The following is a 22929-nucleotide window of genomic DNA, read 5'->3' as shown; positions in this document are numbered from 1 at the left end:
AAAGGATCAATTTTGTCTGTATTTTGCTTGTCTGCATTCCAGGTTCTTAGCTGAAGAATAGTGCTTATGGTGCATATCACACCATTTGAATCTGATAATATTTGCAATTGCACTGAATTTATATTATATTTTTAAGTCACATTTAGAAACACCTTATTGTTTTCTGCATATGGGGAAGTGTATTTTTTAGGGTAAGATGTATATACAAGTTGCCTTTTAGGAATTCTGTTCTGGCTTCAAGATACAATGCCAGCACTGAAATCCAAATGAGGTTCAAATTCACATGTCATCAAATTTTATTAATTTCATTGGCACTGCAGCCACAAGTCATTTGTTCCTAAATAACTTGATTTCATGCTGTGTGAAACTGCAAGAGGGAACAACAATCAGACTCCCAGTGTAGCTTCCCATGGAGCACTGCCAGTGGTCTGCCATATTGACCTGATAGCTTAGGAGGATTTCTGTCATGGTGAATGAAGAAGGTAAAAATGTGTGTTGATTTCAGAGAGGAAACAAATCCCTACCAGGGAAGTACTATGAGACTATCAAATTAAGTTGCACTTTTAACTATGCCACATGGTTTGATTACAAATGGGACAATTTTCTCCTGCATCTAACACCTACAACTAAGTTTTATGAATTTTTCATCTGCAAAATGAATACAATTGTGTATCTCAAGCTTCTGGGATAAATCTTACCCTTTCTTATTTTTCCTTGAGGAAATTATGTCCAAGGATCTCTAACAAGTTGGAGAAGCTTAGATTTAAAAATATAGTTACGAAAAATATTTGACCATCTTTTGGTTGGGTTTATAGTTACCCAATGTAATTGTGTTACATGTATATGACTAATATTTGCCTCTGAAGGTATTGTGATGTCATATTTTGAAGCTGATATTATTTGTTCTCTGTCACACAAACAACACAGATGGATCCCACTTCCTTTGGGTTTACTGAAAGAAGCACAAAAGCTGTCTTGCACATAGGCAAGTGTTTTCTCTGTGAACGTTACAGAAACTTCCCACTGCACTTCCTCTGAATCCAAGTCTTCTCTAAGTAAGTTTACACCAACTTGTTCTTACAGTTTCCTGCCTCCGTTTTTCACAATGCGTCATTCAAAAAAGCCACTTTGAGTGCAGCATCACTATGTAGTGTATTAGGAACCAGCATATTACTCCATGGTAAACAGTTAATCTCCATTTTGATTTTAATGGAATCCTGTAAAACAATATTAGGTGACAAGAAAGTAGGCTTCTGCTGATCTGCAAATTTGGCAGAAATTATGAGGGTGAGGAGGGGGCTGACGATTCCAGAATTTGTATATCTATTTCTGCTCTAAAATCCAGAAATAACTGTAACTACAGTGCTAACAGGAAACAGAAATTGGAGGGGTAATTTTGGGTTTTTTTCAAACAATCAATTGTATCACGGACCAAGCAAAGTAAGTCAGTGTTAACTAATAGTTAACAGTGTTAACAAATACAAAGGCTCAGTATTAACCACTTCTCATATAGCAAATAGTCATCAATAAAGACTTGGTGTATTGGTTAGCTGGTTACTACAGATCAAAATGTTTCCATCACAGAGGCAGAAGGCTTGAGACTAGTATCTCACACCAGAAGAAATGAAGGCGTTGTTTTGTTTACTCACTTTCTAAGGAATACATATCCTTTACTTCATTACTGGGAAATAGAGCTTGTATGTGTTCCCAAGCTAAAACTGACTGCACAGGCTATTTTTCTCACAGGTCAGATGTGAGGAAACAGAACCATTTCACTTCCTTCATAATCTCTATATAAAGAGAAGAGGAAAATGGGACCAGACCTATTGTTCTTACAGTTTCCTGCATCCTTTTCCACTATGTCTCATTCAGAAAAGCAATGGTTTGCCACTTTGAGTGCACCATCTCGATTTAGTGTATTTGGAAATCTAGTAACATATACATGGCTTTTTCATTTCATTGACAATATCAGAAAAGCTCTTATTGATAAAAAGGTTGTATGTAAAAAGTAGCTTCTGAGTTTGTGGGGGGGGGGGTTCATATAAAATATTGTAGCTCCACATTAAAAGTGTTCTCTTTCTTTCAAGTTAATAAGATCAAACTACACAAATAAATAATCTGACCAAAAACCTAAATAAAATATTTTTAGGTTTCCTTTTCTCAGCTGTTTCTCCTAAGTCTTCAGTCAGTTGAGTGCCTAGAGTACTATGATGAAATATAAACAAGAGAAAGGTTTGAGTTATAGAATCATAGAATCATTTAGGTTGAAAAAGATCTCTAAGTTCATCAAGTCCATCATTACAAAACACATTTAGTGCACTTTTGGCCACCCTAGTCCTAGGCTTTTTGCCAGGACTGCAACAACTCTTATTGAAATGGACTGGGAAGTGGGACAAGAAATTTCTGTTCTCAGTCATCAGTGAGCTGTAGATGGAAATGTGGGGAAGCAAGCATGAGCCCACCATGTACTCCTAGCAAGCCCTGCTTTGCTCTCCAGCGCTTTCCTTCTATCTCTGCGACATCCTCTACAAATCAATTGCAGGGATCGTGCCTGAGGCTTGCCCTCACTGTCTCTCAGCCATTTGTGAGACATCTATAGAAAGAAGCACTACTCAGGTATTTCCCATGAAGAAACCTCCTAGTACATCAGTCCATGAGTCAGGAGAGAAAAAGGAGGCTGAGATAGCCTGCAACCTTTTGGTTCCTGTTCAGGCTAAGAGATATAGGCTGCTACCTTAGCCAGGTAGCAGCAGTGCTAAGTTTCTTGCAAAGATTCGGCATTGCCTTTTATCACAACTGGATTTTGATCTGCTGGGGAGTACAGAAGAGATGAGAATTCAGGACACAGCCCTTCAGTCAGAGAGGTGTTTTTGCCTTCTAATAGCTTCCTGATTAAATTATTTTTTGGAAGAGAGTCAAATTGCTCTTAGCCTGAAAGAAAAAGCACATAGGAGAAGTAATGATGCAAAGTGCTGCTTTTCTTCACCTTTTATTTCATATTTCAGTATAAGAGAGATATGTGCTTCATGCACTCGAGAGTATTCGCTCTCCTCTGTCAAAGACACAAATCCTGGAAAATTACTTTGGTGGAAAGCACACACAAGTTGACAGTTCCATGAAAAAATGTGTGGATGGCAAAAGACGCAATCATCTCTCTGTATTTATGCACATATATCCGTTCCATCCTGCCAGTCTATAACACACTCATTTTATGATTAATTTAAAGAACTGTAAGATCTGAACTTGTTTTTTCGTAAAAGAACAGGGAGAAATAAAGTACTTGGCAATGATTCCACTTAAATTCAGAAAGTTGTAGCACTATGTAGGCTTAGCCCAAATTCTACCAAATATAGCCTAGCTAAGATGACTGGAACAGAACATGATGTTTCAAAAATAAAGAAATTATGTATTTATTTAGAAAACTTGAATGTGTGTTAATTAAGTGTATTTCCACTCTGCTCAAATCATGGGTTTAGTTCAAATAATTTTTATTGATTTTACATTACAGGACTGTCATTAGCATTTGCTAACTGAGTCAAGTTCCGATGGTAATAACTTTTCTTCAGGAATTATTTATACGCTGAGAGGAAAACTACATCCTTCTTCTCTGACATCTTGAGACTCTTGGGGAAACAGAAGTTTCAGTTCTGTGTATATTTTATATATCTTACTGTCAAATTCAGAAAAATGGGGTCTGTGAATGGTTTCTGTGAATAGAAATGGTAGTACAATAGAAATGGTACTGTACTTTGATATCAAGTTCTGCTGTCAAGTATACTGACATAAGTACGAAGTTATGCTCCTCAGTGTGATGGAATTATCCTAGCTTTTGTAAGAATACATGTGAGCTGGGGATGTGTAGGTGAGGTCAATGATCAAAGGAGATGGGGATTTGGCTGTGGGGGTCTGGGTCAGCTGCAAAGCATCTGCTGGAGGGGCAGCCACAGGGAGGGCCAACCTTGTCCCAAGAGTTCTGCTACAGGACAGATCTGTAGCCCCACTGCATTGCTGCCCTGTGTGTCCCTGGCTGTGGGCTGCTGCTCCAGACCACACAGTCCTGCCCACTGCCCAGACTGGGGGTGGTAGCCTGGGGCTTTTGCCACCGCCTATCTTGTGATCGTGTGCGGATCCCAGCTTCCCTTACTAATCCCTCACAATAAATGTGGATGCAGTTGGAAATAGATCTTCAAAATAAGTCAAGATGTTTGGAAGGAAAAAGGGAGAAACACATAAGACAGGGGACAGAAAAAAATAACGTAAAAATTAGAAAGTGTGAAGATATGAGTCTGTAAAACAAATTAAAGCAAAGCTATATATAGAGAGGAAGACCTTTAATCATCAGACTCCTTCCTAGAGCACAGATGGAGCACACAGGATCTTAATATCCCTCCTATACCTGACTGAAACATCAGAAAAATGTCACGACAGTGTTGTTTTTAATAAAGAAGCATATTTGAAAGCACATGGAGGTGGTTTTGCTCTAGAGGAATTTAAGAAAAAGAAATAAACTAAATTATTGCTATCTTAAAAAAACATAAGACACAGAGGGGATTTTATATTTTATTTATCTTAACATACGAAGAACATCACTGTGGACAAGTAAAGGAATGAACTGAAATCTTTGGGAAACTGATATTAATGGAAGAACAGGCTGAGTCAAATTCTGACCAAGAGAGAGATTTGCTCTGTGAAATAACAAACCCATGACCCCAGTATAGAGAAGGTACTAAAGCACAAGGAAAAGGCAAGCTGGAATACAAAACCCATAGCTATTGTTACAGGTTATGCTAATATGGTGCAGGATTGTATTGCTGTCTGTGAGGAAAAAATATGCAGAAAAAAAAGGTTAAAGGGAGAAATTTAAAATCTTGCATAATTGATTCGAACTGAAAACCCTTTAGGTAAAAAATAGTAAGATGGAAATGAAAATGTAAGTGAAGTAATGTAACTGTAAGGAAAAGGACAGATGCATTTATATATAGAGCTAAAAGCAGGGCATATAAAAAGAAGGGAGGGTTGAGTATGTATGCAATATGGGAGAGATGTGAAATTTTGCTTTCAGCACTTCTTCCCACCTCGTAACCAATTTCTGACAAATTCAGTAATGTGCCAGAAGTTTCCTGAAGTAGCTATTAACAACCCTCCCAGATGGAGATCATTATTCAGTGGAATAATGAGGAATAATCAGGAAGGAGTAATGAGGAATAATCCCATCAGGAAGGGATAACATCCTATTTCATCATCAAATTACACTGCACTTCCACATTCAGGGAGCAAGAGGAAAGAGTGAAAGGTAGGAGAACAATGACAACTGCTCAAGAATCCAAGGTGACGGAAGCTGAGTAAATAAAGGTAATGGAGGTTAAGAGTGGACCAGCAGGGACTTCAGGATCAAAAATTCTAGAGCTGCAAAAGAAAAAAGGCTATTGAAGGACCACAAAGGCAACCCAAATAATTTTTTAAAAGTAATTTGAATATAGCCTTATAATACTTCAAGGCTATTATTATCAATATATAAATAATTCTATAATAAATATGTATATTAGTGTCAAAAAGTACAAAGAAAACTTAATCTAATCCCTCCTGACACCCCAAAATTATAGAGAATATACTTATAGAAGAGGATGTAGACATTGTTATCAATAAACTAAATAAATATGGCAGCAAGACCAGATGAATTTACAGTTAAAGATTGTAAAGATCTAAAAGGAGTTTTAATTTCAGTAAGAGACTTATTTGATAGTATCATGCAAGCAAGAGACATTCTTTTCTTTTGCATAGTTTTAAAATCTAAAGAGAGGTGATATTCAATCAGCTACTCAGGCAGGTAAATATAAAAAAATCACTCTGCCTTCAATATATACTGTAAAGGAATGCCTCTTTGTAAACTACCAAACACATGTAGCTCTGGTAGGGTGAGGGTAGAGACCCCCCACCTTCTGAGATGAAATCTCTTGTGGAAATCTGCCAAAATCATAAGGAGCAAATGTTGTTTTTTTCCACTATCTTCCATATGATTGCTTTAACTGAAATCCTTTCCTTTAAAGACTTTAATTTGACTGCTTGCTCTTTTCAATCAGTTCAAGTATTTAGATGAAAGAGAAAAGGATTCAGTTTTTTAAATATGGGCAATTTTTACAAGGACCCTGATAGACATATAAAATTTAATGTTTAAAGGAGAGACTGGGGAAAAGTGGTGGAATAGTGAGCGATATGGAAAGGATACTATTCATTCTGCACTCAGGAGGTTTAGAGGCAGTAGATTTCTTCAGCCAGGCTCCCACACATATTTCAGTGCTGACACAACACACTAGGGAGGCTGCAGAGAAAGAAGTTACTATTTTCCCTTCTAGATTGTACCTACACACTCACTTTGGTGAGTAACCACATTGCTTTAGATCCACTGTTCATGTGGCAAATGCTCCTTGCAAAGGTGCTTTCCTTATACAGAAGGAAACGAACAAAACCCCCATCATTGTTACTGTCTGCTACCTGGCTCTGTGTGGAAAGGATTTTTACATCGACCATGGAAAATCTCATAGCCTCGAATGTAGGATGGCCTTTTGATGGAGAAACAATCCCAAAAGAACTGGTAGAACTAGTAGGTTCTTTGAAATATGGATGCCATTTCATAGGAGGTAAAAGCAGTACATGACAAAAGTGATGGTTTTCCAAATTGCAAAAATGTAAGGTTGGTAAGAGGTTGTAAACTGTAACATGGAACATACAGGCAGAAATTTACAAAAGCATGGGTACAATGTCTGTAAAATGGCTATACTCCTACTAAAATATTGCTTCTACACAAAGAAAATACATTTGCTTTTAGAAAATCAAAAAAGGAACTTCTTTAATTTGTAATTGTTAACACTGTTCTCAAAATCTTCTACTGTCTGCAATAAAGTACCTTATATCCAAAGATATCTTCTTTTTTGAAAAAAATCAGGCAGTAACAACAAACCAGTTCTAAAGTCTGAGACAGCCAATATCTTTAAACATCTTCCCATTCATTTCTATACCTAATCTACTTGTCTTTACACTAAAGAATCAGGACAGAACAAGTTCCCAGAACTCCTGATGAGCTGCAAGTAAAGGAATATATTGACAGAGATTGTAAAACCTGCTCCACAGCATTATGTATGCGGAAGAATTTAGAAAGGCAATGGCAAATAACCTCGGGGCCATTTTTCTAAACTTGGAGAACCAGATGCAGAATGGAAACTGGACCTGAATACATATTTTATAAGGCTGAATGTTATTGAAGGTGTTTTAACAAAATAAAATAATCTGAGAATATATCTTACTTTAGTGCAAATAAGGTGGTACGTGAGACCCACTAACTGTAATAAGAACATCAAAAGCAGGTAGACTGTTGATGTGGCACACCCCCATCACCTGATGAATGCCAGACTCTGCATCTGTTTATGAGTTCTGTTTATTTTTAGAAATTAGTCTGAACATGTGTAACAGCTAGTTTTCAGAAACCAATAGTAAGTTCACAGCTGATAAAAAACACTGAAACCAGTTTTAAGTGGTATTGCCCTTAAACAAATAAATTTCTTTTTGGTTTTTTTAGTACTAATGAAAATACATACTTCTGGTTACATATCAAATTGTAAAAGTATGTATTTTCTAAGAATAATATGTTATTGATGTATAATTTAGGTCTGAATCTAAGAGTTAAGGGCAGCAAAATGACCTTGCACTTCAATCCCCTTGGGTCACTGGACCTGGCATTCCTGTGACAATGATGACTTTGTCCAACTCTGATCTCTTAAAGGCGTGAATCCTTTGATATCAATATATGTAATCTAACAGTTTCTTCACAGACAATAAAATACAGTAAAATTAAGCACCAGGAGGAGAATAGTTTAACTCTTAGCTATTCAGAACTCTGAATTCTAAGAAGGTACATAAAAAAGAGAAAAATAGGTACAATACCTAAAAATCCAGGACAAAAAGGTCCTTTTCTTGTTCTGTTTAAAACATAAATCAAGATACTTCAATCAAGTGTTTAATGTACTGAAGGCTGAATCTATTGTATCAAAAGTGTATCACTAATGATACATTTTGGTGGGTATTTCACCATAAACCTTCTTTGTGTATCTAATATGAGCTCTGGGAAATGCTGTGATACAAATCTTTCCAAACCAAAAGACCTGAAAGGCTTAATTGTTTGGGTCAGTTGCACTGGCAAGTGCAAGTAAAGAGAAGTTACTTCTTACTAGCATGCTTGAATACTATTTTCCTCAGTTCATCCTGTAGCAAACAGCATATTCTCCAGACAAACAAAATGAATTGCCATTGAGAAGCTACCGAAAAGATTTAATTATTTATCTCAGTAGATGCTAACTCTGGCATGATGGCCACCAGTAAAGTTCTCAACAGAAAATCCCTCTTTGGGATGGAAGTTTTCAGGGACTGATCAGGGGAGGGAAGGAAGAACCCATAGTACAACACAGAAACCTTGTACTGGGACTCTCTGGGGCAAAGATGCTGTGTCCACATGTAGATCTTTGGAAGTAGAAATTAATTTGCTACACGTCATGTCATTTTTATTATTTCTGATCAGTCGTTGAACTGGCACAAAGCAAGTAGGTAAGTTTATGGTACAGGAGTTGGAAATGAGACCCAACAACCTCATTCCCAAACTATCTACCTGAACAGCTTCAGAAAGACTCTGTGCCACAGCGAAAAGCATCCATCTCTACAGTAAACAATGACATGACATTTTCACATGACATATAATGGGTTTAGTGAAATGTACAGTGATTTAACACACTTCAGAATTATTTGACACTTGGATATGTTGTACTAGTCCATGCTAGAAAACCTCCTCGTGTTACTATTTGTGTCTTGTACAAACTGCTGCAGCCAAGTGATCCCCATTAATGTAAAAGGAGAGCTCTTACTGCAAAGATGCAAATAATAAAATAGCAACTCAATTAAAATAATGTCCAGATTACTCACTCAATTAAAATAATGAGATGTCCAGATTACTCTTACACATAAACTTCAAAATTATTTTGACAATAAAAATATTTTGGGGTCCTTACACTAACTTATAGCTAAAGATATAGACATAAATTAATGTTTCCAACTTCAGTGCCTGAGCTAGCACACAATCACTGTAAGAAGCAAAGGTACTTGGAACCCAAACACTTATTGATAAGGGATTTAAAAACCTCCTCTAAAATGTCTCTGTACAACTAATAGAATCACAATATGCAATTTAGTCATGGAGGAGAGTGACAATTATTTTACTTGCAGAGATACTGATATGACAATAGCTCCAAGTAAGTGATCTATGATGCTAAATTTGCCTTATGTAAGTCTATAAAATCATAATAATTAGATATAATATTTTTTAAAGTTATTTCTTTAATATAAGCTATTTTGAGGAATTTTAACTGAGAATGTGATCAATCTGTGTGGTTTCATCATTAGTGTCATTGGAGTTGCAAAAGTTTGATAATGGACAATTTCTGGAAAGAATCTTTGTCTGTTATTTTAACTTTAAGTTAAGGTATCTGTGATTTTCAAAAACTTTAGTTAGCAGCAAAAGCAGCATTGGGTATTTCAAATAGCAAGAAAGATGAATGTCTAAGTTCAAAATGTAACTATCTTAAGAGGCAGAAAGGACGAGGTGCTGAAGGAAAGTAGAGCAGTCAGCAACAGTAATCTGGAAAGAGAAACATTGGAAGAGTCGTGAAGGAAGAAGAAGTGGAAAAAGAAAAGAAACGTAAATTAATAATGATAGAAATATATGAAGTAGTGGACTGCCAACTCAGCAGGATTTAAATCAGACCAGGTAGTCAAAAGGTCGGGCAGGAGACCATGGCATTTGTTAGGTGTCCTCCAGAAGCTGAAGTAGCTTGGAGGCAATTTTGTTAGTGTACTGCAGTAAAAGCACAGATCTACCAGAGGGACCGAACTTCATCCTTCCACAATCCGAAGGGAACCTACAAGAAAGATGGAGAGTGACTAGTTACAAGGGCATATAGTGACAGGACAAGGGGGAATGGCTTCAAGCTGAAAGAAAGTAGGTTTAGATAAGATATAACGAAGAAATTCTTTACTCTGGGGGGTGGTGAGGCACTGGAACAGATTGCCCAGAAAAGCTGTGGATGCCCAATCCATGGAAATGGTCGAGGCCAGGTGGTATACACAGGCCTGTTCATAGCAGGAGGGGTAGAACTACATGATCTTTAATGTTCCTTCTAACCCAAACCATTCTACAATTCTACCCAAGGAAATACAGAGCAGCAAGAGAGACACACAGAGCAAGAACTCTCGATGTGGAGATAAATGAGCTCTTGCCTATTCTTCCTTGCAAGGCTGATGTATGGAGCTATTATCCAGGCCATTTATTGTGTGCTATGTGGTGTTGATGCATACAGTAGTGATGGTGGAAAGAGGAAGCATATAGAAGTGGGCAACCACTTATAGCAGGGCCTATATAGCGTAATAGGCCATCCTTCACCAGTTATCAGCAGAACCTGCACTGGGGATGATGTCAAGTGCCCCAAGTCCAACAGAAGTGATTATTCCCCTGTACTCAGCACTTGGTGATGCCTTATCTCAAGTCCTGTGTCCAAGGTCTGGGTCCTTCAATTTAGGATAGACACTGAGGTGCTGAGCAAGTCCAGAGATGGGCATGAGGAGCAGCTGAAAGAGCCGGGGCTATTTAGCCTGGAGGAGGCTCAGGGGAGACATTGTCACTCTCTACAACTCCCTGCAAGGAGGGAGTAGGCAGGTGCGGGTTGTCTCTTCTTCCAGACAACCAGATGTAGGACAAAAAGGTATTTTTTCAAACTGCACCAGTGAAGATTTGGAATGGACATTAGGAAGAATTTCTTTACAGAAAGGGTGATCAGACATTGGAATGGGCTGCCCATGGAGGTGGTGGCATCACTGTCCCTGGAGCTATGTAAGGAAAGCCTGGACGTGGCACTGAGTGCCATGGTCTAGTTGACATGGTGGTGTTCTGTCATAGGTTCCACTCCATGACCTCAGAGGTCTTTTCCAACTTAAATATTTCTGTGATTCTATAAAGGCAGGCTCGGGAAGCATCTCGGCACTGACTCAGCCTCTCACACGACCCACTAAAGCCGGGACGGTCGGGCAGCTAAGCATCCACTGATTTATTGGGCAGCCTCCCCGGGGGCCTGTGCACTGCCGGCCGCGGCAGAGAGCGAGGGACAGAGCGAGCCTGCAGGGCCGCCGCCCTCCCCGCCCACAGGGGGCGCTGCAGCACACGGCCGGACCGCGGAGCGGGGCCGGGGCGCGCCGACTACCGCCACCACAGATGGCGCCGGCACCGCGGGGCGGGGCGGGGAGCGCCGCCGGGCCTTCTCCCCGCTAGCCCCGCCCCCGGGCCCGGGCCCGGCGCTTCCGCCGCCGCCCCGGCGCGGAGGGAGGGAGGGAGGGAGGAGGGGGCGGGCAGCCCGCGGCTCTGGGCGCTCCCCGCGCCTCCCTTTCCGGGCGGCGGCGCGCGCAGGCGCGGGGGAGGCGCGCAGGCGCGCGGCCGCGTGGGCGGGCGGGGGGAAGGTGCGAGCAGCCGCCCGCGCGCGGCCGCCGGCGGTGCGTGTGTCCCGTGTGTGCCCCCCCCCCCCCCCGCCCCCAACCCACCGCCACCGCCGCCTCCCCCCGGCCCCGCCGCCGGATGCGGACGGTCCGCCGCCTTAAAAGATGGAGGGGGTGACGCTGAGCGAGGCGGAGCAGCGCTACTACTGCGACCTCTTCTCCTACTGCGACACCGAGAGCACCAAGAAGGTGGCGTCCAACGGGCGCGTCCTGGAGCTCTTCCGCGCCGCGCAGCTGCCCAACGACGTGGTCATGCAGGTACGGCCCCGCCGCGGCGCCCCCGGGGGTCGGCGGGCCCGGCACCGCCCCGCCCTGCCCAGACGGCCCCGGCCTGGCCCGTCCCCTCCGCACGGCCCGCAGCCCTCGGGCGGGGGTCGTCCCACCGGCGGGACTCGGGGATCGCCGGGTCTTTGGGGCTGGACGGGACCTGTGGGTATCATCTCTACAACCCCCGTGCCCAGACAGGGTCAGCCGGAGCAGGTGACACAGGGACGCGTCCAGGTGGGGTTTGAGTGTCTCAAGAGAGAGACTCGACCACCTCCCTGTGCAGCCTCTCCAGTGCTCTGCCTCCTCAGTGTAAGGAGGCTCTCACTCGTGTTGAGGTGAAACTTACTGTGATAACCATTGCTCCTCGTTCTGTCGCTGGGCACCGCTGAAACGACTCTGGCACCATCCCCTTTGAGATACTTAGGTGCATTAATGAGATCCTCTCTCGATTTTCTCTAGGCTAAACAGTCCCAGCTCCATCAGTCTGTCCTGATCACAGAGCTCCAGACCCCTGATCACCTTTGTGTCCCTCTGCTGGACCCTCTGTTAGGTCATTCCTGTGCTGAGGAGCCCGGGGCTGGACACAGCAGGACTCTGCTGTGGAGTGACCGGCCCCCTGAGCCCCTCGGGCTGGAGGGAAGGGCGGGGGGCACAGCGGGTTGTGCGCCCTGTGCCAGCCTCCCCTCCCCTCCCCTCGTGTGCCTCCCCCTGCAGGGCTGGGAAGGGGCCGGTGGTGTCTCTGCTGGCAGCGCCCAGCAACTGGTAGGAAAATGCCGACAGAGGCCATCCACAGCGTGAGAACCCCGCAGGGTTTTGGGGGGACGAGTCAGATTGTCTTCATCTGTTGATGAAGAGCAGCACAGAAGGAAATCTGGTTTTGTGTCGTTGGGAGCTACTGACACTGGTCTGCTTCACCTAAGCCATGCAGGTTTTTTTGAACATCACTTGCTGGCAGGAATTAACTTACCTGTAGTCAGCCAAATGTTTCTAACAACGAAAAATGTGGTGTTAAGGCTGACACGGGTCCATACTTGCAGTATGTATGTGCACAGTTTTAGCACTTCCTTATGTCCAAAATGTGCAGCAGTATTGCAGGGCTACCTGCATAGGAAGGGGAAACTCCACTTTGGTGTGCATATGTGGTTATTTGAGGAATGTATTCCCAGTGAACCATTCTTATGAACAGCTATTTGTAATAATTTGCTGCTTCTGCAGTTCTCTGTGTCATTGTTCAGTGCTTTAAAGTTTACATAGTCTTTTAAGCTGCTGTGGGTAAAGCTGTATTTAGAAAGCTGTGCCGCCTTTCATGCGGTTTCATCCTCAGCCTAGTGAGATAAGCAGCCCTTTTAACAAAGTATTAAACTTACTGTTGCTAGAAACACAAATTGCAGGATACTGAAGTTCAGTGCCAGGAGAACACTTACTGATTAGGGTTACTGTTGGTGTGTTTTGGGCCTCTCAGCTTGGTTAGTTGAAAAGAGTTTCAGGAACAACAAAGTGGAAGAGGGCTGAATAAGAAATGGTTCTTCCTTGTAAAACCAGTAATCTCTTATTTGATGACTTGCTAGACTGGACTTAATGGTAGGAGAGTCTGCATGCTCAGTGTTATGAGTAAGGTTTCTCAAGGGCCACCCACTGCTGCTTTTTTGTGTGGCCGACCAGTGTCAGAAAAATCATCCCGGGGAAAGTGAATGTTTACATCTTCACTGTATTTATAAACTTCTTTTACATAAAACTTTTCTGAATCAGTGTATAGTAAGCTAGTGCTAGAGCTTTTATTTTATGCAGGAATTTAGTGCAAGAACTTGGAAAGACCTGGAATTTTGAAAACAAGTGTCCACAGATTATATCCTTATCTTTTGCAGAGGAGGTTAGATACTTTCTTGCAAAGTAGACTGCATCTGAAGAAGAGAGACTACTCCAGCGTCATTCCATGGGTCCTAAATAAATTAACTCAAGAAGCAGACCTGGCTTATCACTGTAGTGATCTCAAGGAGAACCTTGCAGTTAAAATGGCAAACAAGATATTAGATTGCCTGAGGAATGAGACGGTAAATAGTACAAAGAAAGTTGAAATGTCCTTAACAGTTTGACCCATTATGACTATCTTGTGCAATCACAGTCGGTCACCTGAAAAGTATCTTGTAGTTCAAAAAGAATTTAGTTGTCTAGTTATTTTGTGTTCTTCTTAAGGTATGGCTCTACCCAGGCTTTTCAAAGGGAAATTGCATTTGATGCTTTGGAAGCTGAGACTATGTAACTTAAACCTCAAGAAGAAATGGCTTGAGAAATAAAGAAACCCTGTGAGGGAGATGGAATTTTCTTTTGACTGCATGGGTGCTGTGTTTTTACCTGTTCATTTGAAGCACCTGATGCTTGTGGGGAAGTGAACTTGGTTCAGTTACCCAATCCTTACATAATCCTGGAATGCAAGTGTAGTACTGGTCACATGAATGCTGAGTACATTTGTAGGTGTGCAAAACACAGCGTAAAATTGTTGCTCTTCAAGCTCAAGGGGACCAAGTAGTCCTAAGGAATTACTTCTGTGTTTTTCCTTTTCAATACTACAGGTTAGTGGGTACCTTTGAATAGTTCAGAACTAATTCCATTGGAAATGGAAATGTCTTGACAGTTGCATTTTTAGACTTGTAATGTGTTTTACTTCCAAGTCTGTGTTTAAAGGCTGGATAAATGTGTCGGCCTTTTTTGCAAAGAGTTGCGTCCTTGTGAGAGATCTGTCTCACAGGAGCAAAAGTAAATACATGTGTCTCATTGCTTCTAATCAATTTCATTTCTCCTTCTGAAAGGGACACTGTCAGCTGCCTGTTTAGTGGGGATAAATGAACATACAGAAGACTGAAACAGTTACGGATGTTGTATACCAAGCTACAGTGTTCTGGGAAAGAAAATGTAGATGTCTGTTTTGTACACATCTACAAAGGACAGCTTTATTATCAGAATAAAAATACCACACCAAAGATGGATGTGTCAGAACACCAGTCTCTATTAACCCTCATTTCTTTTTTATGGACATCCCTGAAATGAGCATTAAGGTAGAAGACTTTCATAAAAGAGCAAACAAAAGTATGTGTGTTGGGGTAAGAAATCCAGCTACTTCACAACAGTTATGAGTCTTCAGATCACTCTCAGGGTGTGGTTTCACATTGCAGCTGACAAAAATCTAATGGTGAGTTGGCACTGAAGAAGGTGCTCCTGTCTTCCCTCAGCCGTGTGTTCCATCTTGCAAAGACACTCGTGCCTGTCCAGTGCTGTTGTATGCTGGCACCAGGGGCTGTGTAGGCAGAAAATTAATCACAGCTTTTTGTTGGTTATAACTCTGTATCAGGTGACAGTGAGGTTGAATGAATGTCAGTGCTAGCACAAGAAAGGAGGCAGGAAAACTCTTTGACAGAGGGGAAGTAGAGAAGTTTCTTTGTTCTAGAGCAATTGGATATATTAGCTGTGACCTGGCATGGGGTTTTGGTTAGCTTAAACCACTGGAAGATGGAGCTGGCTCTGCCTTTCCTTTGAGGAGACAGTGAGCTGGTCCAGGGAGCTTGTTCAGCCAAAAGTTAGAAGGTTTTGTCAAATGTAATTGTCACTTGCCTCAGCTTGTGGCTCAGTTGCGTGTGCCTTGGTGTTTGTGTGTCGCTACACGAGGAGCTGTCGTCCACTGTATTTATGCACTTCAGGAGCTTCCCTTTACTAGAGCTCCAGCCTGGTCCTGTGCCCTGAATGTTAGCTGGGATTCATTATGTGCAGTCTTAGGGTGTATCTCTAGGTTAGCTTGATACAAAAGAAACGTAGTTGCCCGTTCTGGAGTGGCTGCCTGGAGGAGTGAGCTCCCGGAAATTGGCTTCAAAGGCATGTTTCACATCTGACCTAGAATGCTCATATATGTATGATAATAAAGTCAGTTTTTGGGGTCTCTGCAGTGGTGGGGAAATTGCTTGTAAAAGCTACAATTCACCAAAAAATGTGTTGTGAAACTCATTACTTGTGCACGGAACGAATATAGTAGCTGTTCCATTTGTTTGATTTGTAGAGTTCTTACTTAGGTGAGTTAGTCATAGAATGTTTTCTGAATTTGTACTCTTAATTATGAATCACAGAAACTTCACCAGACAAGAAGCAAGTCAGTGGTGCATATGATACTCATCTGAAATTAATGAGTCAAAGCATCTTGCTTTAAAATAGAACATTGCTATAAAACTACAAATATGTCAGTATTGGCATGTATTTTCTCTAAAATGAATGAGCTGTCATCTTTAGTGCTGGCATTGTACAGCAGTGTTACCTGACTTCTAATTTAGTGTTAGAAAGTCTTTGACAGGTGAATCAAACAATTATGCCCAGTTACTTCAATTACATATGCTTCCATTAGTCCAGTAAAAACCAAGTGTAAGGCTATTTTTGGCTCTTGTTAGCCACCTTCAAACTTCTTAGTTATTTTTTAAGGAGTCTTTACAGACAGATTAGTTTTGCTCGTTCTTGTTTCATTGTTGAAAAAAATTACGCTCTGGTTGTCTGTCTCAACTCTCTGTCAGAGTTTGCTGCCCTCACATCAGAAGTTGTGAGAAAGTGTGTACCTGTAAGGAAGTACAGCTGCTTCATTGGGAAGTCCAGACTCTGGGATGCAGGCATATGCTGCCTTCTCTTGTTCCTGGGGTGGTAGGTTTTGGCAGATAGAGGGAACAGAAGATGCAGTGGTGGTTTTCTCAAATGCCAGAGCTCATCTGCTGACAGGCAGCACAATTATAAATGGAATTACAATCTATAGGCAGAACATGGCAGAATGAAATTGCAGGTTCTTAATTTAAAATGTTGGCTTCTTTGTTGGAAAATAGATGTAGAGAGAAAGGGATCTAAGAAAATAACAGCTTGTTCACAATTACTGTGTTGTTGCAGTTACTGTTTCAGTGACTTTTCCTACAGAAATACTGCCTGTTTGTCAAATCAGTAGAGTCTACTAAATGCCAACTTTGAATGGAAGCTGAGCCAGGGCATGGTTAGGATTGCCTGTGGGGTAGAGACATGCAGAAGACTCTAACTCATTCTGGTTAATTTGCTGAATTTATTATTCTTTCAGAAATGATGGGGTTAGAAATTAGAATTCTTTATATATGGCAAATTTCATGCCTTCCTTTCAGTCATATGAATTTGGAGTATATTTAAAATAATAGCACTTTTAGCTCTTTGAAAAGTGTATGCTGTGTAAAAAGCTTTCTAAGCTTTCTTCTCTAATACTGGCCTATAACTAGTCTGTAACAAGCCCAAATGAAAACAAAAAATCACTTCATTTAATCCAACTCGTACATTTTGGTGGGGATTTTTTGTTGGTTTTTTTGTTTGGTTGGTTTTTGTTGTTGTTTTAGGTTTTTTAAAATAATTTTTAATCTTATATTAAAATGTCGCACAGAAAAGATTTAAATTAGTTTCAACTTCTTTCGAGGCAATATTTGCAGCAGGTCATTATCAAGGTATTCTTCCAGTGTGGATACATCTAACTGTAGCAATTTTCTTATTAATCTGTAGTATTTTCTTAGCCTAAGCACCATAAAATTCATGAATCTGTAGACTTATGATTATAATGTTACCCTAATTTACATATGATTTTTACGTTTATATATTTTCATATAAAAGATGTTTGCACGCATGTATTATGCTGTATCCCAGTCCTCATTTAGTAAACAAGAGCTGTTAAAAACCTGTTGTAAGTGCCTGGATCTGCAGTTAAAAATATCTGATTTGTGAATCACCCATTTTTTCCCTCCGAATGTCACTGTAATAGAGTATTCTCCTTTCAGCTGAGCAGTAGGTTGGCTTTGATTTCCTGTATTGATGAGATACATGAGAGTGTACTTTCTGTTAGTGCCAGGAATGGCTTTTAATCTGCTGTTTATCCTGTGAATTATGCTTTGCATCTCTGCAGAATTCTGCTAAAAATGTTTATTTAAGTAATGTTACTTTCACAGAGACTGTAGTGGGCTGAAAATTAATTTCTTTTTACAGTTAATTAGTTGGAGTGGTCTCCTATCTCAGCAGCATTTAGAAAGAGAACAGTCATTGTTTTTTGAAACAAAAGGCAGGAAGTTATTGGCAAAACTTTATAACTTAATCTAAAGTTTGTTAGACTTAGATTTGTTTTTAGTGGATTTCTTGGTGGTAATTGGTTTTGAGCCTTTGAAATTAGTTTTGATACTGTACAGTCACTTACATAGTAAATAATTCCTTCATAATTCTGTATGCCAGCACAGAACTCAGATAATTTCAAGTATCACAGCTCAGCTTAGTTTGAAAACAGTTTATTCTTTTCTTTTTAAACATGCTGTCAGATGACAGCAGGGGTGATTAATATCCTTTCTGACATAGCTGAATAGAATTCTAGAATTGGAAATATCAGGGCCTTTGGCAAATGCAGCTGTCTTAGAATCAAGCTGGCTGTACAAAATTACAATTTGATCTTTTACCGGTTAAAGCGATTCTTTTGTGTTGGAAGTTTTAAGTACTTCACTGACTGTGAAAAATGGCAAACATGCCTTCATCTTAGTCTAATCTTCAGTAAATGTTACTGCAGATACTGTGAAATTTTAGGACTTTGCTGGCAGTCTATGACTTTTCAATTGTATTTTCTAGCTTTCAAAATCATAGTCCTTGCAGAAAAGTTTACTATCTATTTGGTCATAAATATTTGCTGGTTTAGGTTAGTCTTTCTTGTAGAATTCCTAGATGAACTCATGTTGGAGTTCAGCTGTTCATTTAAACGAGTTTGAAGTCAGAAGTGAGTGTGGGAGAATTACATTGACAATCAGATTTTTCTCACTGGAGTTCCAATGATGATTAATGTACGAATATATTTCCCTCTTACTCTTTTGTTTAGCATTTCTGTTGACCATAAGGATATTTGTAAGCCAGCAATATCATTCTTTCTAAATTAATGTACCAAGTTGGTGATCATGTTAATGACTTGCTTGTTTTTCCACCCGGGGTTAGTGTCTGAAGAGATAAATTATCCCTTACACTTGTTATACAAAAAAATACAACATAAGTTAGGCATGCCTGACTGTGTATAGGAACTGTTTTGAGAGGTTAAAAGACTTGGAAAAGATGACAGTCTGACCTGAATTTCTGGAATGATTGACTTCTGATGTCTAAACTACTTCTGAAGTATGGTAACAGAGCCATGAGCAGGCTCAGTTTTGAATATATCTTTTAAATTTAATCCCATAAAAGGGTGGCCAGGACTGAGCTGTGTAAAATTTAGCATTAGGTGCTGACATACTCCGTAGAAAAGTCTTGTTATTATTACAGTAGTGTGAAAGACTTGTTTTTTCTGATTTAAAGCATCTTAAATAATTTAAGATCTAATGTTAACAATGGAGTCTCAAGTGTAGGTCTGTAAATGTGCAGTTTTTAGAACTTTAACCAAGGTTTGTTTAAACTTTGATAGACGTATTGTTGAGGGTTCTTAGCCTCAGTGGGAGGAGGAGAGCTGTGCAAAGCTAAGTAACTAATTAACAGTGCTCAGATTGATGCTCAAAGGAAAACAGACTGGGGTGGGAAAGGAATATAAAGTAATGGACACAGTAGCTTCAGATAAACTTACATGGATGTGTTCAGGAATAACAGGAACAGAGCAGGACAGTTGTATTTGTCCAGACCACAACATGAGCACTAAATCTGGGATCAGAAAATGCCTTAATCTTCATTTTACATTAGCAAAAAAACCAGAAGCTTATGCTCATTCTTTGGGTTTTTTCTCTGTTAGTATTGTTCTGGCATCATAATAGAACATGATGTGTGGGGAAAATGTTAAAACTGAAAAAGAAAGAAAATAATTATTAGCAAAGAATATCAATCACTGGAAAGCTTCAATTATGGAGAAGGTCTGAAAAGAATGAAAATGTCTGTATAAATGCTTCTCTCTTCAGCTTTTAGTATTACGGGAAAAATATTAAACTTCATGCTGCATGGTAGGAGTATCCACAATAAGAATATCTGGGAAGTATCTCTCCAGTGCCTGCTGAAGCTAGATGCTTTCTTGATAATTATATGCAAGTAATTCCATTCATTTGTTTATGCTAAGGGAGATAAATTACATTTTGAAGATTGGTAGAGCTTCAGAAGTTTACCCACATAAACTTCAACCATAAGAACAAGCAAATAACACATAAAGTTAGGGCAAACTTGGTTAGTCTTCGTAAGTATTCTGTTGGAGTTTTAATTATTGCAAGATTAAGACCAAGTGCCTCAAAAGATTACAGATGAAGAATGTTGTTCCGTGTGTGCCAGCTGGGGCTTGTTTGCCATTTCTGCTTCAGGCTTTGCTTGTCAAAAACATAAACTGCAAACCTAAAAACAAGTTTTGGCTATCTGATGTTGACCAGTGAGAGATGTAGGCTATAAAATTCATTGCAGTTTGTTCATAAAAACTTGTACTTTTTCTGTTGTAAATAAAACCTCTGAGTAAATAACTTCTGAAGCTCTGCTGAGGTGTTTGTTGGTTGTACAGTAGACAGATTCAGTTTAATAAAAGAGAAAATAACTAACACAGTAACTTTTTTTTTTGCTTACTGAGTGGAGTAATCACATTGTGTGACCAGACAGATAAGCAGCAATTATTGCTCAGGAATGGTGAACTGCAGCCGAGAGCAGAGGGGGGAGGAGCTATTTAGGTTAAGCAGTAATGCAAAATTACATAGTAACAGAACACAGGTGCATGAAATATCTCACTTTAAAAGAGCCTCGCTTTATGCATCAAACATGAGAAATGGTTTTTGTAGTTCCTCAGGCTGTCTTCTGCTGGTTTAGATTATTTTTTTTTATTATTTTCCAGTTCTTCTGTCTGCTTTATTACCATTTCTGCTTGTAAAGTGTCTTTCTCATGAACACCTACTCTGCCAAAAAAACCAGCAGTAGAGTATTAATACAAGCAAAAAGCAACTCTGTCTTGAGGTCTTCCAAGACTTTTTACTTGGGACAATGGTAGTTGCTTTCTAAGTGAGTGTTCATCTGGCTATGTGTATTTTCCTTATTTGGTGCTACTGAACATGTCAGAAAGGTGTACAATTCTTTATTCTGCCATGTTTTTGAGGGTATATGACAATATTTTCGTTGAGTTGTAGTCAAGTATGGCAGTCTGTTACTCTAGATATTTGGAAAAGTGGCCCCTCTAAGTCAGGGTCCTGTAGTTGTGTGTAGGGTGCATCTGCCTCATCTTTGTGGATTGATCGGTGGTGGTTACCGTGTGCTGCCAAAGCAGAAGGGAATTGCTGACCTCTGGAGAGCCATGGAGCTCTGCGTGAGAGGCTCTGGGTCAGATTCACGTGTAGAGCTTGTAACAGCTTTTGCAGAAGCTGTTAGTAAGACAATGAATTTTGATTGCAAATAGAAAAATCTAAAAAGCTACTGCTGCATTAGGAAGTGTCTTTAATGAATGAGGCTAATGCAGTGTGAATCTACATGCTACCAGGAACAACAAGAGGTGTTGCAGACCACTTTTGGAATGGGTCAAGTTCAGGAATTACCTAAAGTATAACTTTTTCAAAAAGCACTACCTGTAATAAAAGTTCTATGAGGTTTTTGTGTGTGTGTGGTGTTCAGCATTTTCACTTGTTAAGAATTTATTATCTGTCATAAATCAGAGTTTTAAATTTCCAGTGCTTTTCGCTGCTTTTCTATTAACAAAGCGAAAGCGTGACTCCAAATCTGGCAAGCTGTACTCAGGGAGTGGGCACGCTTGTAAAACAGATCCAAAAGTACATGGGCAAAATAATTCCTCTGAGCCTTAAAATACTGGGTCATTTTTTGAACAGCTAATTATTTCTGATGTGATTAATTCTGAAATTTCATTTAACTGAAGCAGATGTATGTTTGACCCTGAAATGACCTGTGGAATGGGGAATCTTAGTTCTAAATATCTATAGAGAATTAATTGTCCAAGCTGATGAGTAGCTTTTTCTTCCCGATGGCATTTTAACAGTCTACTTCCACTGTGGTTCTGTGCAGTGTGAAAATCAAGGGCGGAGAAGCATTAGGAGAAGCTCAGACAGTAAGAGACTCTAAATAGTTCACTCCCAGAGCGTGTGTTGTCTTGGAAGTCCTCCAGCACGATTGGTTTTGTCTTTCAAAGCCTGTGTTCTGAAGCCACGTTTGTGGAATTGACTGAGGCGCATCTTCGTGGAACAATCAGTAAAACCTTACTATTTGTTATGCAACAGAGAACAGCAATGTCCTAAATATACTCTGTGCCTTGGAATTCTTAGTATCAACTGATTAACTGTATTTACTACAATGCCTAAGTACCTAATAAGATAAATGTATGTATTAGAGGTAATTTTACACTTGCTGTTCAGCAACACATGAACATTTTCTGCTTCACACTGACTGAATATTAAATACAGCAGTATTCATTATCCTTCATAGATGGATTTTGCAAATGATCTTTGGATAGTTGTAAGACTGTTTAAATGTTTGCAATGTGCTGAAACATAGAATTCAGAGCAATACTTGGACTGTTCTTTTAGTGACATTCTTTTTTTTATCTGTCTACAATTGTTTTTTTCATTTCTGTCCCACCTTGTGCCAAGCTTTGCAGAGCCATGTAGAGAACTGGGTCAGAGACTTGACTAGGTTAAAAATAACTCATCAAAAGAAGGATCTTTGTTGGTTCTCTGTCTTGTTCCTGTTGCACAGTGCAACAACTGTTGCATCTGTGAAGGTACCTGTCAAGCAAGATTTTTGAAGAGAAGTTAAAAATTCTAACTAATGTTATCAGACTAATCAGTATTGCTTTGTCCAGTTGACAGTAGGTGAAAGACTGTAGCTGGAAAACTGTGCCAGGCTGCGGTCAGCAATTAGTGAGTAGATTGAGATAAATGAAGTGACAGGAATTGATCTAGCAGCAGTTGCAGAATAATGTGATTAGAAGATAAGGAATTGGGAGGAAAGGAATGTATTCAAGCTAGGAAAAAAACTAGTGAAGGAGATTTTCACAGTTCTTCAGTGTCTAGGGATGGTCAGGGTTTTTTTTTTCTGCTACAATTGCAATGATTAGGGAACATTTTTTCAATTTACATT

General features: G+C 40.0%; 1 protein-coding gene across 11 annotated transcripts in view; it reads left to right on the top strand.

The window, feature by feature from the left end:
• The first annotated feature begins 11645 nt into the window (after nucleotides 1-11645).
• Nucleotides 11646-22929, top strand: part of REPS1 (RALBP1 associated Eps domain containing 1) — a 62321-nt gene continuing 51037 nt past the window's right edge. For 4 of the 11 annotated variants that reach the window (XR_014589574.1, XM_083857298.1, XM_083857295.1 and 1 more), the window contains exon 1: nucleotides 11650-11841. Coding sequence is in view for 9 of the 11 variants with exons in the window: in XM_083857298.1 (XP_083713424.1) it covers nucleotides 11689-11841 (153 nt within the window). In the remaining 2 variants the exon portion in view is untranslated. Of the gene's footprint in view, nucleotides 11842-15976; nucleotides 16073-22929 lie in introns of those variants that run through there. The other 7 variants (XM_083857297.1, XM_083857296.1, XM_083857300.1 and 4 more) reach the window with 5 other exon arrangements.

Source organism: Zosterops lateralis (genome assembly GCF_965231275.1).
Source record: "Zosterops lateralis genome assembly, chromosome: 3".
In the NCBI taxonomy this organism is placed as follows: domain Eukaryota; kingdom Metazoa; phylum Chordata; class Aves; order Passeriformes; family Zosteropidae; genus Zosterops; species Zosterops lateralis.
Note: the sequence above shows the minus strand (reverse complement) of the source record. Positions and strands in the feature narration are given on the sequence as shown.